Source organism: Amia ocellicauda, chromosome 18 (genome assembly GCF_036373705.1).
Source record: "Amia ocellicauda isolate fAmiCal2 chromosome 18, fAmiCal2.hap1, whole genome shotgun sequence".
NCBI classification, from domain to species: Eukaryota; Metazoa; Chordata; class Actinopteri; order Amiiformes; family Amiidae; genus Amia; species Amia ocellicauda.
The window spans coordinates 10,195,203-10,209,285 of NC_089867.1; the positions used below are offsets into that span (position 1 = coordinate 10,195,203).

The window sequence follows — 14,083 nt, forward strand, 5'->3', positions numbered from 1 at the left end:
CAATAATCCATGTACATTTATTTCTCTCTCTCTTTATATATATATGGTAGTGAAGACGACTTAAGACACAAACCCTGTATCAAATGCCACTGTTGTCAAAGCGGCTGTAGTGTAAACACAAAATGTCTGCTATTATGAATATTTACACAAATAGGTAAAGTCTGGATGATACTTATGGAATATTGCTACAGGCATATACGGTTGCCTAACTTGCAAGCCAGTACACATCCAAGTGTATGATGTTTATGCACTGGACATTGGGTGGATAAATATGCATATTAAACAATGGTAAAAGTGTAAATCTATCTGTGTAACACAATCACATATTTAACATGTATATTTAAACATTTAGCACTGGTTTCTGCATTAGATCTTTTGTCAGTGTGGCCATAAAGTACACACATTCTTTGGAGAAAATATTACGATTGTGCAGGTGTGCTGTACCCCGCAGGGCTCTATTATCAGGATTATTATTATTATTATTATTATTATTATTTCTTGGCAGACGCCCTTATCCATGGCGACTTACAACATAAGTGCAAAAATACAGTAAGTACAAGGCATCAATCATTACAAATTCAATTTAACTAAAACATAGCAATTCAAGATAATACATTTTACAAATTACAATTTACAATTTACACAAGTACAGTAAGTGAGGTCCTACATCCTGGACCGTGAAAGCTAAGCGCTATCAAGATGTAGGGTCACAGTCAGGGGTTGTGGGAAAGGGAGCAAGGAGGAAAACAATCAAGAATGCAGTAAGCATAATAAAAACTGTGAAGTGCTATCTAACGGGGATAAAAGGACTAATATTACAAGTACTGTCTGTAAAGATGCGTCTTGAGTAAGTGCCAGAATGAGGTCAAGGACTCTGCTGTTTTGACTTCGGTGGGCAGTTCGTTCCACCATTTAGGGGCCAGGGATGAGAAGGAGCGGCTCTGGAGGAAGGAGAGTGGAGAGGAGGTAGAGTTAGTCTTCTGGCACTGGAGGAGCGCAGTGGTCTCGAGGGGATGTATGGAGAGACGAGTACTCTATGGAGAGGATAAGTACTGCCCCTTGTGACACTGAGCAAAATGTTTGTACTTGAATTGCCTCTAGCTTACAGTAGATCACTAATATAACAGATTTCAAAACAAATGAAAATGGCATCAAGTGATATAAAAATTATGATCTACACATCTGTCAGGTCTTCCCCATGACACTTCCCCAAGTTCACCACCAGAAGTCTCCAGTGTACACAATCATGCCCCGTGTCCTTTCCCATTACCCACTGCTCTAACATGTGACTGTACCTAATCACCCCAGACCCGTGCATCTCTACTCACGTAATAATCACTACACAGTTTTGGTTTTTATTTTATGATTTTTTTTTCTACTCATATTTGTAACTGCTACGAAGTAAAGACTTTTTAGTAGTAGTTTGTATCAGTGGGTGTACAGCACGGCTTTCGATGTACAATACGGCACGCCAGATTGCTGTATTTATATAGCCTCTTTCACAATGAAATACCAGAAAAATGCAGGCAATGGTTGCCTGCTTTTTTCCTATTGCACCACCATTCACACTGGCTTTGAAAGCTTTGAAAATGCCGGCATGTACCCATTCACACAGAAAACAGAGAATGCAGGCATTAGAGCTATAACCTTGGGAATGAGAGTCTACAGAAGCCTGGATCGGTTCGTACTCAGGATCGAGGTTGCGTTTTCATGCTATGACCTGGTCATCAGGTTGTATGGTTGTGTGTTTTTGATGTGAGGTCATTGGACCCAGTGGCCACAGATAATTTGAACCAGTGAACCCAGTATGAAACTCGGCTCTCGGTTCATTGTTGCGTAACGAGAGCAGAGCATGACATTAATTTGTGTGTATATCTAGGCCTATATCTATACCAAAGTCTGGGTGTGCAGGTCTGCAGTTGATTGCTTTCTCAAAACAACTGTTTTTGAGAAGTTTTAAAGTTTGACATAAAATATCTTGAAACAAACTACTGTCAGTGTACATTGTAATGCAGTCTAACACGTTTTTCTCATTATATTTTGCATTTTTTGGTATATAACTTCTGACATGTGTGAGAATAGCATTACATTCATTACTGACCTGTTGGTTCATCAGCAACACTCAGAATTACTGCGATTACATTATTTTCAACCTCTACCATTTTTAAGGACCCGGTCCATTTTTGCTTTACGGTCACAAGTTCTTGGTCAAAGGTTGTGTTGTGGTCAAAACGTGAAAATGCACCCCTATTCTTATTGGTTACGGCAGTTAGTTAATGTACTGCGTTGACAAAGCAAGGATCGCTACCCCAGAAAATACTCAGCTCATCCAGAATGTTTTTTTTTTTTTTAAACATAGAACTGAATGAAACAAAAACTATTAACTGATATCAATTCAGCATTTCAGACAGAATAAACGTTAATTTGCACATGTATATTTTCTTGGTTGGTACTTACTTCTGACCTGCCTCTATGTGCTCTTCAATATCAGACAGAAAGGTCAGTGATTTATAGCTGGGGTTTCTTCTCAGTCTCTCCAGTGTTGAGGTTGCAGAGTCATGTCTTGTTTCTAGATTTCTTACAAAGCCCTGACTATACATCTTCGTAGTTCCTTCAAGTAACTTTTTTTTTTAGATTTAAAAAAACTACCCAGATGAAATTAGTTATTATTTAGTTAATCAATAAGAAGATTTTGCTGAGGTAGAAAATAGGTATATAATTGAATATCATTACACAGTCAAATCTAGTTCAGTGGGACACTCAAGAGAAATATGACTGAGATCCTGAGGGAACTGAAGGAAGGATCTCTATTGATTGTACAATAAAAAGGGGGGTTAATCGATTCAGTCTGGGCTGGTGATGTGGTTAATGAAACGGCGGGTCCTTTTTGTCTTGATCTCTAATAAGCTCCCTTCTGGTCAGAATCTCATATGGACTTGCACAGTATTGGATTTAAATTGTGGGAAGGGGCTGTATAGATAAATAGCCTTGTAGGGGCTTCATTGCATGCTGTCGGATCATCTAGGAAGTACAGTGTGTGTCACTGATCTGAATTGGTTATGTTTTTTCTTTTTGTATGTTTTATGGATGACACTTGACCTTTATAAATAAATAAATAAAACTAAGATCAACAGACTGTTCAGGCAGTTTTAGTCTAGCATTCTGTTCCATCTAGCATTCTGTAAACAGAATCATAAGAATAATTAAACCATTCAATTTGGAATTCAACTGTTTATTTTTTTAATGATTTTAATAATAATTTGGGCATGCTTCAGCCACAACAGGCAGTGTTATGATTAAAAAGCAATGGACTGTTTATCACTGAATTAGCCATTCGTTAATGACAATCATTTCAAAGTGCTCTGAACATCTGTGACCTTGTTGTGGCAGGATATTTGAATAAGACTGAAACGCACAACTGTATTGAAGAGAAATGTGCCCCTTCTTTATCCCCACAGAGCTCCTGCTATAGCACTCGTCTCCTCTGGCGAACGGAGAATTGCTCAGTTGCCTGGTTACCTGTGTAACAGAGAGAGAATAACAAATGACATGTCATAAATTATATCACCATAATGCCATCAAGAAGATCCAATGGATATTTTGAAGAGCAACTCACAAAACTTTTCTTTATGATCAAATATCAGAATAGGGCACAGCTAAACATTTATTTCTAGTCTGGTTATCTTTAAATATATACATTGTATATCTAAAAAATAACTTTAACCTCCCCCGTGTAGATAATGGAGCTAAAATGCAGTTCGTGTCAAAGCTTACCCTTAGAAAAAACATGTATATTTGGATGTGGTGGGAAATCGCTTTAACTACTGTGTAAGCAATGTTAATTGTTTCATTGTAACACTTTTGCATTTTGCAGAAGGCAGAATGTATTAAGGAATGAAGCAATCTGCTGATTAATTAAGACAATAATTACACAGACATATATATCCGTTAATACACATACATGTATATATGTGTGTGTGTGTGTGTGTGTGTATATATATAATGCTACTCTATGACAAACCGCTTAGCTGACGAATCAGAGTCGGAAAGCGTCAAGTGATCAGCCAATCAGATGAAGGCGGGAAAGACTGAACTTGAACACCTGGGAAGAGCCTCCATTTTCACTGCGCCGGCTGTGTGGAGGGAGGGTTTCTCCAGTAAGGGTGTATATATATTGTGTGGCTATTGAAAGGGTCGTTGCTGTTTAAATGTTTAACTGCTATATACTGTAGAAAATGATGAAGGTATATAATTAGAATTTAAGCACATTCCTCTAAAGGAAAAATATGAGAGTTTCGTTAATTTAAGTAATTAACGGCTAGTTTTACTAGCAAAATATTTCAGTACAGGATAACAAAACTATTATTTGTGCATTATTCAAATGCATTATCAAAATAGTAACTACAATTAAAATATTGTATGAGTGACCGTTGATGATATTTGAAATTTGACAAATGTCGGTGCATAGTTTTTTTTTTTACTTCAACTTGAATAAAGCTGGAGACATGTATAAAACATTGGAGAAACTGGGTGTGTATAAAAGTGCTCTCTAAGCATAACTTGCATGGAACTAGTTTTAAAAAGACTGATAGCATTTTTAAAATCTGTTCTTCAGGTTTAATATACAGTGTAGAAATTCTACACAAATAATGTGTTAATAGTCCTATGACACATTTTGTGTTGTTTTCTACATAATATGTGCAGGGTTCTGTCTTCTAACACATGAACATAAAGTAATGTTTGGAGTTTCATTCTAGGTTCATCCTGAAGCTGTACAGTGTTTTCTCCTCTGCTGTTTTTGTATAGTTGAAAGTGTATTTTAGTTGTTTTCTTTTCTTCTCCCCTCAGATGAACTCTGTCATCACTCTCTCTCTCTTTCTGTTTGTTTGCATTTGCTGATTAAATTGATGTTGAAGGAATGTTGACAGTTGACATTGATTCCATTTGCAAATCCAACCAATTTTCAATGTATATTCAACGTTGAAATATGGCGTTGAAACAACGTTGTTTCTAATGTATTTTGCCTGCTGGGAAGCCCTCGTTCACTTATTTTTATAAAGATCAAGACTGGCAAAACCACTATGATCCCTAGATTTTATTTTGGGAGTGCCATGAGAACAGAGACAGGACTGGTATTTCCACAGCATGGTGCTTTGTATACAGCAACACTGTAACTTACCAAATCAATCGAGGTCCTGCTGATGAAGGGAAATCCTCCCAATGATGCCGATTTCCACCGTCGTAAACCGCTCCTGCGACTTGCCGTATTGTTTCAGTTGTATTTTGTTCTCCCCAGATCGTGCACTGATAACGCTGTCCTGACAAGCCAAGGTTTCCTGTCTTTCACCCCCTCAGCTGTAAGTGTATAGTTATACACCGCCTCACTGCAGCCCAAAGCTAGCAGTTCCACAGAGCCGACACTGCAGCTGTGAAAATGGTTGCACATGCGGTGTAATAGAGTCCAGTGCACAAGGTTTACGGGGGAAACTTTGCACACGACAGGAGCCGGGATCCTGTATATGGAGCAGCAACGCAACGCAACGCAACGCAACGCAACCCGACGCGCCTCCACGACGGCGGACTGACCCGTGTGGACACAGCAGTGTGTCGAGGGCAGAGAGAGACGAGGGCAACACGGCTTTCAAACACTCCTTGCGATGTCCTCCTGACCGCAGATGCGCCTGGTATAGAGCTGCTTGTAATGAGAAGCCGGTCGATTCCACTGCACGCTTATTTCGCCATAGTCCCCTCTCTCTCTCTCTCTCTCTCTCTCTGTCCCTCTGCTGCACTGTGCATGACGTCACTGCCCACCACAGCTGGAGAGAGAGAGAGAGAGAGAGAGAGAGGGGTGGAGGACGCGGATCACACTGGGGCTCAACACATCCATAGGGTTATGATGATCATAACTGATTTTCAATGTTATTTGTGCAGGAGGTCGATCTTGCAGCCCTTCCCTTCAGCCCAGCCAAGATTTACATAGGGGGAAACTATAAAGCGTTCAATTATTACTGGGATAATCATGGGTGCGTTTAGTGTTTTCTACATATTAAAAACAAAAGAGATCAATAGTATATATCCTATTGTACCATGGTATGATCCACATCTTAAAATATGGATTTCAATGACGTCTTGCCAAAACTTCATACTCATTGATAATCATCTAAAATAATGTTTTATTCCTAAAATGTGTGAGTGTTATTTATACAACACCCAGGGAGTTCTGCTCTTAACTAAACCTTGGGGAAGGCAGGTGCTTGTCACATGATTTAATAGGGCCTGGTCTTAAGTCGGCAAGTATGTAATCTCCATCTTTCTTCTTTATATACAAGGCTGTGTAAATGTGCATTTACCTTAAAAACTGAAACAAATATTAATCTAAGCTTTCCATAAAAAATAGCAAAATTAAACCTGTTTTAATATGTAAAGGTTTAATGGTTTCACTATTACAAAAACTGTACAAGCTAATTCATTATATATGAAAACATGTGAGTTCATATTTAGGCCTTACTGCAAGCCTGGATCTCTGTAAAAGTATGTAAAAAACCGACATTTTATCAATCTAAACACAGTTCTCATCTATCAGTATGTCGGCTATACCTGTTTCTCTTAACTGTATATTTTCTGCTGAGGTTGGGATCTAGTATAAATAAACATATTGCTCAGGTCCAACATTCAATACAATATTGGCCATATTAAAAGATTCAGGCAGGCTGTATGTATGTCAGCCGTGCAGAGCTGTCCCAGCAGGCACTGCGCAGGAGCGCCAGTTCACTAGTGGCAGTTACAGCGTCCTCGCTGGTATCCTAGAGACCGAGGGAGCGCTCAAACGTAGGGGCGTCCAGAAACCCCCACCCAAGAATTACAACTGCATTTGTATATATTATTGATCTGTGTTAAATTAGATGGATCTATGATATTTCATGTAGACAAAAAAAACTATTTTTGAGCTATTTAATGTATAATTAGAATGATGTGTATGAATCTTTCCGACGGTACACCTTGAATGACTGAAAATAGTATGTTCCGACAGTCCTTCCGCTAGTTGAGAGTTTGTGTCAGAGGGGCTTCAAAGTGTCGGGGTTTGAAACTGTGTAAAAGTCAGCGTTTGGAAAAGAAGTGCTTCGTCTTCGTTTGATCAGATGTCGGTTTTGCGTGTCTCTTGACCACACGTGTGCAGAGGTTAGTTTCCCCCCCATTTTTAAACTGGTTTAGTGTTTCGAAGCACTACTGTAATTTGCATGTGTGCAGTAGTCTTCATCACAGCCCGATAACTAAAACGTTTAATCAGAATTATGAAGCCTTCTCCTATATACAGATATCTAGAACAAAGTCAACAATATCATATTTTTATAAACTGAATAACTAGCATTTGTTGGCTTGCATGAAAGGTTTACTTGTCGTGTCTGTGTTGACTAGACTACTATCATCAAAAGCAATCGTGTCGGTACCTTTAGATAATGTGTATTTATTATATTGTGTCACTAACTTATCTGTGGTGTATTAGAACCATTAATTTTATAAATGCCTTCATACAACGAGCAAGTATAAACTCTGAAACATTACAAACACAACAAGATCCAACAACATTTGATTTTCACTCTTTTATTAAATGAGCAGTAATGGGCTGATAGGATTGGGTGTTGCTCATCCCTTTCCTTTCCAATAAACCCAAATCTCTGTGTGAGTCTGAATTGCTCAGTTTATTGACTGTCGTATTATTGTAGTTCATTGCTCTCCACAACTGATCACTGTCATCAAGGCACTTAAAAGCTAATCTTACTCCAGTGAGGGATATGTATAAAACTAAGTGAGTGTTTAATCCAATACACAGGTATGGAAAACTTCTTTCTATATGAAGAAATCGGAAGAGGGAGCAAGTCAGTTGTGTACAAGGGGAGAAAGAAGGGAACAATACACTTCGTAGCAATCGTCTGCAGTGACAAATCCAAGAAGGCAGAGCTAACAAACCATGTGAGTACCTGGAGAAAGACAACAAACTATCATGCATGTAATGTGATACACAGGCAATACTAGCTGCACTGTGGTTTGCAGATGCTCACATTCCCAGGCAAATGTTTTGCCCTATATATGCGTAAAGTTTGGTGTCTGCAGTATAGGTCTGTGTGAAGAGAACTGGAATCGACAATGTCTCTAACTCTTTCTGTGTGAATTTGCACCTCGGTATGTGCAGGTTAAAACCATGTCCACAGTATTTATAATTTGAAAATGCACCACATATTCATTTCTCGTAAGCAAAGTTTGTATGTTTCTTAGTATTTTGCTTCTCTGCAGCAGCTATCTTCATGTAGTACATACATTACTATGGAGTACCTTTAAAGACTTTTAAAATCTAAGCAGAAATTGTAAGAAGATTAAATGATATTTACAGATAAGAATTATTGGAAAGCAAATCCTTTATGAAAATGTAATTTTTATTTGTCTTTACTTCCGCAGGTACGCCTTACCAATGATATAGCACATGAGAATATTGTTTCCTTTCATGAGTGGTATGAGACCAGCAACCACCTTTGGCTGGTGGTTGAGTTGTGTACTGGTGAGTCTCACAGAATCAAAAAGTAGGCCCTTACTGCACCTAAGACAAAGAACCTATTCAGACCACATTGTGCTTAGAAGTGAAGCAAAAACAAGTACATTTCAGTGATCAGATTTTAATGACATCTTCACACTGAAAAGTTGGACCTTTGACTTTTCCTCCATGTTGTAACTTGTGAAATCAATTCCTATCTCAGTAGTGGGAAAAATAAAAGTAAAGAAACAATAAAATACATATAAATATTCAGTGTACCCATTGAAGGTAAAACATTGTGTAGGAATAAAAATAACTTGAAACAATAACATGAAATATATCCCTGAGTTTGTTTCTCTGTGATAGAATTTTAGATTTTCATTCCATTCATTCTGTATTACAGGAGGGTCCTTAGAAGCAGTTATCAGTCAGGATGAATGTCTTCCTGAAGAAGTCGTGATGGAGTTCGGGATTGATTTAATTAAAGGTCTCAAACATGTACATGAGCTTGGCATCATCTTGTCTGACATTACTCCAGCAAAGGTAACTCACAAAACTTCTCCAGGTGGAATGTGCGGAATGATCATTTGCAAATCCTTATATCTAATCAGATTTGTCTGCCATCCTTTGCTTCTTTGCTGGAAAGATACGTAGATATCATCTTAGTTTTACCTTAAAATAACATTGCAAAACAAGGGGCAATTCAAAGCTGGCTGATTATTAACCTGTCAAGGTGTCATTAGTATTGTATAAATGTGTCACTGTTTTAGTGCTTAATCTCAGTGTCCTGTCCTGGGAGACTACTAATGTATGCTGACGTGTTGTCATTTTACAGAGTGAATTTGTTACTCATTGACTGTTTTTTAGAGTTATCTGGACCCTTTTCTCAATTTTCTAACTTGAAAATCTCAACATTGTAATGTAGCAATGACTTTTCACAGTGTGTGTGTTATGCTGGCATTAACAAATGTATTTTGCAAGGTCGAGGGCCATTCTGAAGTAGTTGTTATTCCAGTAGTTCTGACTGCGAAATGTTGCTATATGAGGAATTAAGAAATGGTGGGGACAGGGAATAATACTTGAAGATTTAATCATATTGCATTTATGCAGTACTGTGTCAGTATCACACAACGATCTGAATTGTCAGAACGTCCATGTCTTGGTTTAAAGTAGTATAATAATAATAAATTGCAGCCATTAAGCATATGCTTTTATCCCAAATGACTAAGGGCTGAATTAACAGCTGCTATTACAGGGTCACTTACAATAGGATTTTGGTTGCATGTGTCATCGTAAGAATCAATCGCAGTGTTGTCAAGGCACTAGCTCAGGGTAATGCAAAGAGGCAGTTCCAGAAACTAACTTCAAACTAGGAACTCCTATTTGGAATTTCCTATTCAGTGCTCTCATTATTTCTATATAAGTAACATATTATTATTATTATTATTATTATTATTAATAATAAACATCATGAACTTTCATGCCTTTACCCCTTTCTATACAGATCTTGCTAGATGGTCCAGGAACACTGAAATATTCCAACTTCTCTTTAGCCAAAGCGGAGGGAGAAAGCCTTGAGGAGTTCTTTGCATTAGTCTTATCTGAGGAAGGAGGGGCTGAAGGTGGAGAAAGCACACCAAGAAGAAACATCAAGAACCGAATTCAAGGTTGTCTTAGTTGTTTTGTGATGCTTACCTTGATTTCCGTTCAGATGTAAGAATCTCGCACCATGTCATTTTAAGATTGGATACATTTATGGTTGGATACAGAAACATGTGACAAAGTATATGCTAGCAAAATAAGCCTTATATTATACTTAGACTTACAATAGATGATTAGGACCTTGTGATATTCAAGTGCTTCATATTTAACTTATATGTGCTTCTTTTTCTAGGATCTCCAATGTATGCAGCTCCTGAGGTGGTGCAGGGAGAAGAGACGAGCATTGCTAGTGATTTCTGGGCACTAGGATGCATATTTTATGAGATGTTTTCAGGTTTGTTAACTGCTTTGGTTTTCTGTTCCATTCAATAACTGTATAAATGAGAAATGGTTTTCTGTTCCATTCAATAATTGTAAATGAAAAAAAAAAATGCAAATGTATTGAGAGAATGGCCTGTAGCAAACAAATCTTTCACCTACTTGTCAATTACATGGTACAAACCAATCATGTTTTAATTTAGAAGTTGTTGCCTCTAAGAATAAAATACACCACAATACGGTGCAATTTTGCCATTTGTGATTCAGTTTTGATTTGGTCTAGGGGCCAAAAAGTGCTTCTTATTTTAAAGAATATTTCAATAATAAATGTTGTAATAATACGAAGCTTGTAGTCTTAATACTTATTTAATTTGTGTTATTTGCAGGACAACCTCCGTTTTTCTCTGAAGTCTTTTCAGAATTGGTTGAACTCATTTTGCATGATGACCCACTACCTCCCAAGCAAAAGGGTAATGAAAGAACAACTGGCAATGAAACCGAGTGCATTATTTGCCTGTTCTAATTGTTCAGAAAATTTGAAAAACTTCTGCTTTTAGATTAGCTGACATGTACAATCTTTTTACTGTGGAAATATAGATTTTACACAAATGAAATGCACCAACACTGAATTGGTTTTAAAGTGGAAAATGGGTTTTAATTGGAGGTCCATTGCCATTGTTGTATAAGGTTTTTGTGTGAGAAACTTCAGCCAGATTGTGAAATCTGTTAAAATAATGACAGCTTATTGACAGGTTTTGTTTTTGAAATCTTAATTTCAACTTCAGTGCACTTAAAAGTGTGATAAATATCTTTATATTGGATGCAAAAAACAATACAATATAAAATAAAATACAGTTTACCCTTATATTTCTGTTATCATTTCACTGGGGCACATATTATACCCCTGCTGAGTCAGCAGCTATGCACACAGGCATAATTTCAGACAAAAAAACGTTGCAATAGGAGATGTATTTTACGGATTATAAAATTAACTGAATGGGGTTTTAACTGTTTAAATTGTATACATTTATATACTACTAATAATAATTTGTTTCAAAGGTGCATCTTTCTCAAATCCTACATCAGAGTTTCAGAGCCTATTGGATGGATTGCTTCAGAAAGATCCCTGCAAAAGGTACATTTCAATTTGAGAACCAGGACTAGATGGGTATATGTTTATATGGCATTCCACTTATGGCTAGAACAAATCAAAATGTAGACATACCCGTAAATCACAAATACAAATGTGTACCCTATCACAGTTTAAATTACTCTCAGAAGACTACTTTCTACGACTAATTAATCCAAATGCGATATGGTAAAAGTTTGTAATTTGCAGTTTGCGGGTAGGTTGAATTTTTGATTTGGTGTAGGCCTTAGTTTGTGAAATTGTGCATAAATGCTTTTCTGTATTTCTTGCTCTGTCCAAAAATGTCTGTAGCTCTAATACCCAGTTCAATTGTTGAAGGAGAAGAGGTCTGCATTAGGGAATTTCAGATTTTGTTTTCCATGGTTAATAAGCATGACAAGACAAATACTTCAGTCATTGTTGCCCTGGAATTAAGGAGACTGCAGTAGTTTCTGATCAGTGATCCTCAGCTGATTACAAATTGCAGTGTGATTGATTCTTCTAACCTCTTCCTTCATTGTAAAGAATGAACTGGGCAGAGTTGCTACATCACCCATTTTGGAATGGAGCGTTCACTGGAGGACAAGACAGTGCTGTTGAAGCCAGAAGCATAAACTTAAGGTGAGATTTAAAAACTCTGTAATGAGATATATGATGAATATCATAACCAAGACAGGAAAACTCACTCACTTAGTTGACCTAAAGGCATTCTGTATAATTCTGTTTGATACCTAAATAATGTGTTTGTGTGCAAATGGAGTTGAATATTTACTTACTTACATGAAGACAGCAGTACCATGGATACTCCCCTTGTACAGGTGAAATCAATCAATAAATAACGCTTAACAGAAGAACAGCCTTGTTGGAAAATCCGGAATCCATTTTCATATGTAGCGTTAGAAATTTGAACACTTCAAAGCAAGCCCTGGAAACAAGATCTGTGACTTGGCAAAAGAGCTGGGCTGATTTTTATAACTTTGAATAGTTTTGCTTTGCATTTTAAAGCAGCAGCAGAGCTAATACAGTCTGAGTGGGTGTGCTGTACAACTGGCCTAGTATGTTTTGATGAAGTAATGCATCCTAAATGAGAGAAACCATTAGACATTGCTGGTGGACAGAAATGTCATGTGCCTCAGAGTGCTGTCTGATAAGTCTGTCTGCAAGGGAGGAAGCCCATAGTCTAAGCAGCAACGTGCATTATCCATTTCTAGATTGGGACAGACTGCATGAGTTCAGTTTAACAGACAATTTTGCATTATCTAGTTTGCCTGAAGAAATATTTTATCCGACATAAAAATAACCAAAATGGACTGAATACTGTTAAAATGTGTGCAAAATAGATAGCCAATCTGTCTGTTTCTGAATTTTGCATGTATATGTTTGTACATTTTACAATACTAGAACCTCAAAACGCATGAATGACATCAATATCAACAGGTTATTATCATAACCCCAGTTCCCTGAAAAAGGACAGCCATTACCTAATGGAAAGAGCCTTCTGACCTGTCAATCAGTGAAAACATGTACCAAAGCTGCCCAATAGGGGCCCTGCTGGCAGGAGGAAGACCCACACCCAGCATCTGTGAAAAGGCTCCTCATGACTGCCCTGCCATTTCTTCATCAGGAAGGTCGTCGGGCCGAGCAACCCCAGAAGAGTAAGGACTGTCTTTCTTTTTAAGGGAACCGGGGTTATGATAATAACCTTTCGTTCCCTTTCAAATCGAAAGACAGCCATTACCTAATGGGAAGACTATACCAGAGCTGTCGTGAGTCCTGACACCTGACTAAGCCTAAACCCACAATGACAAGAATAGCAGAGCATCACGGCGACTGAGGGCTACAGTTAGAAGTACCTGGGAGACAAAGCTTGGGCGCAGCCGGTCCGCCATGTTGAGACAATAGAACCGGATCAGGTTGCAGCATTACACAGTTCTTGCAGTGTGGCACCTTGAAAAAGAGCCCACAACATGGCTTGTCCCCTCATTGAGTGTGCTGAGATGTGTTCAGGCATGGGAACATTAGCAGTCTCATAGGTGAGCTGGATCGCGTCCGCCACCCAGTGCGCCAGTCGCTGTTTTGAAACCGCCCTCCCTCTGGTGGTGGAACCGTAGCAGACAAACAGCTGGTCGGATTTGCAGCTTTGTGCAGTCCTCCACATATAGTACCTCAAAGCCCGGACAGGGCAGAGTGTGTGTAGTCTGCGGTCTTCATCCAATTAGTGTGGAGGGGGATGGAAAGACTCCAGGACAACAGGCTGGTTTATGTGGAACGCCGACACAACCTTGGGCAGGAAGGCCGGGTTCGTCCTGAGAGAGACTCTGTCCTTGCTTCCTGAGAAGATCAAACAGGCTTTATCCACAGACAAGGCGTGAATTTAATTAATTCTCCTTGCCGACGTTATCGCTACAAGAAAAGCTACCTTGAGCAAGAGGAAGCGGAGCTCCGTT

At 38.4% G+C, this 14,083-nt stretch overlaps 1 protein-coding gene and 1 long non-coding RNA gene across 4 annotated transcripts in view; one reads left to right on the forward strand and one right to left on the reverse strand.

Moving 5' to 3' along the window:
• Nucleotides 1-436: 436 nt before the first annotated feature.
• Nucleotides 437-5,310, reverse strand: LOC136713813 (uncharacterized). Its single transcript, XR_010804979.1, has 3 exons — nucleotides 5,180-5,310; nucleotides 2,458-3,519; nucleotides 437-941 (listed from the first exon to the last, which is right to left on the reverse strand). It is a non-coding gene; the product is annotated as an uncharacterized LOC136713813 (long non-coding RNA).
• A 1,682-nt stretch (nucleotides 5,311-6,992) lies between these two features.
• Nucleotides 6,993-14,083, forward strand: part of ulk4 (unc-51 like kinase 4) — a 123,589-nt gene continuing 116,498 nt past the window's right edge. For 2 of the 3 annotated variants that reach the window (XM_066691564.1, XM_066691565.1), the window contains exons 1-9: nucleotides 6,998-7,179; nucleotides 7,832-7,971; nucleotides 8,455-8,554; nucleotides 8,931-9,070; nucleotides 10,032-10,194; nucleotides 10,422-10,523; nucleotides 10,894-10,977; nucleotides 11,567-11,642; nucleotides 12,162-12,257. In XM_066691564.1, coding sequence (XP_066547661.1) covers nucleotides 7,834-7,971; nucleotides 8,455-8,554; nucleotides 8,931-9,070; nucleotides 10,032-10,194; nucleotides 10,422-10,523; nucleotides 10,894-10,977; nucleotides 11,567-11,642; nucleotides 12,162-12,257 — 899 coding nt within the window. In that variant the 5' untranslated portion in view covers nucleotides 6,998-7,179; nucleotides 7,832-7,833. Of the gene's footprint in view, nucleotides 7,180-7,831; nucleotides 7,972-8,454; nucleotides 8,555-8,930; nucleotides 9,071-10,031; nucleotides 10,195-10,421; nucleotides 10,524-10,893; nucleotides 10,978-11,566; nucleotides 11,643-12,161; nucleotides 12,258-14,083 lie in introns of all 3 variants that reach the window. The other variant, XM_066691566.1, reaches the window with a different exon arrangement.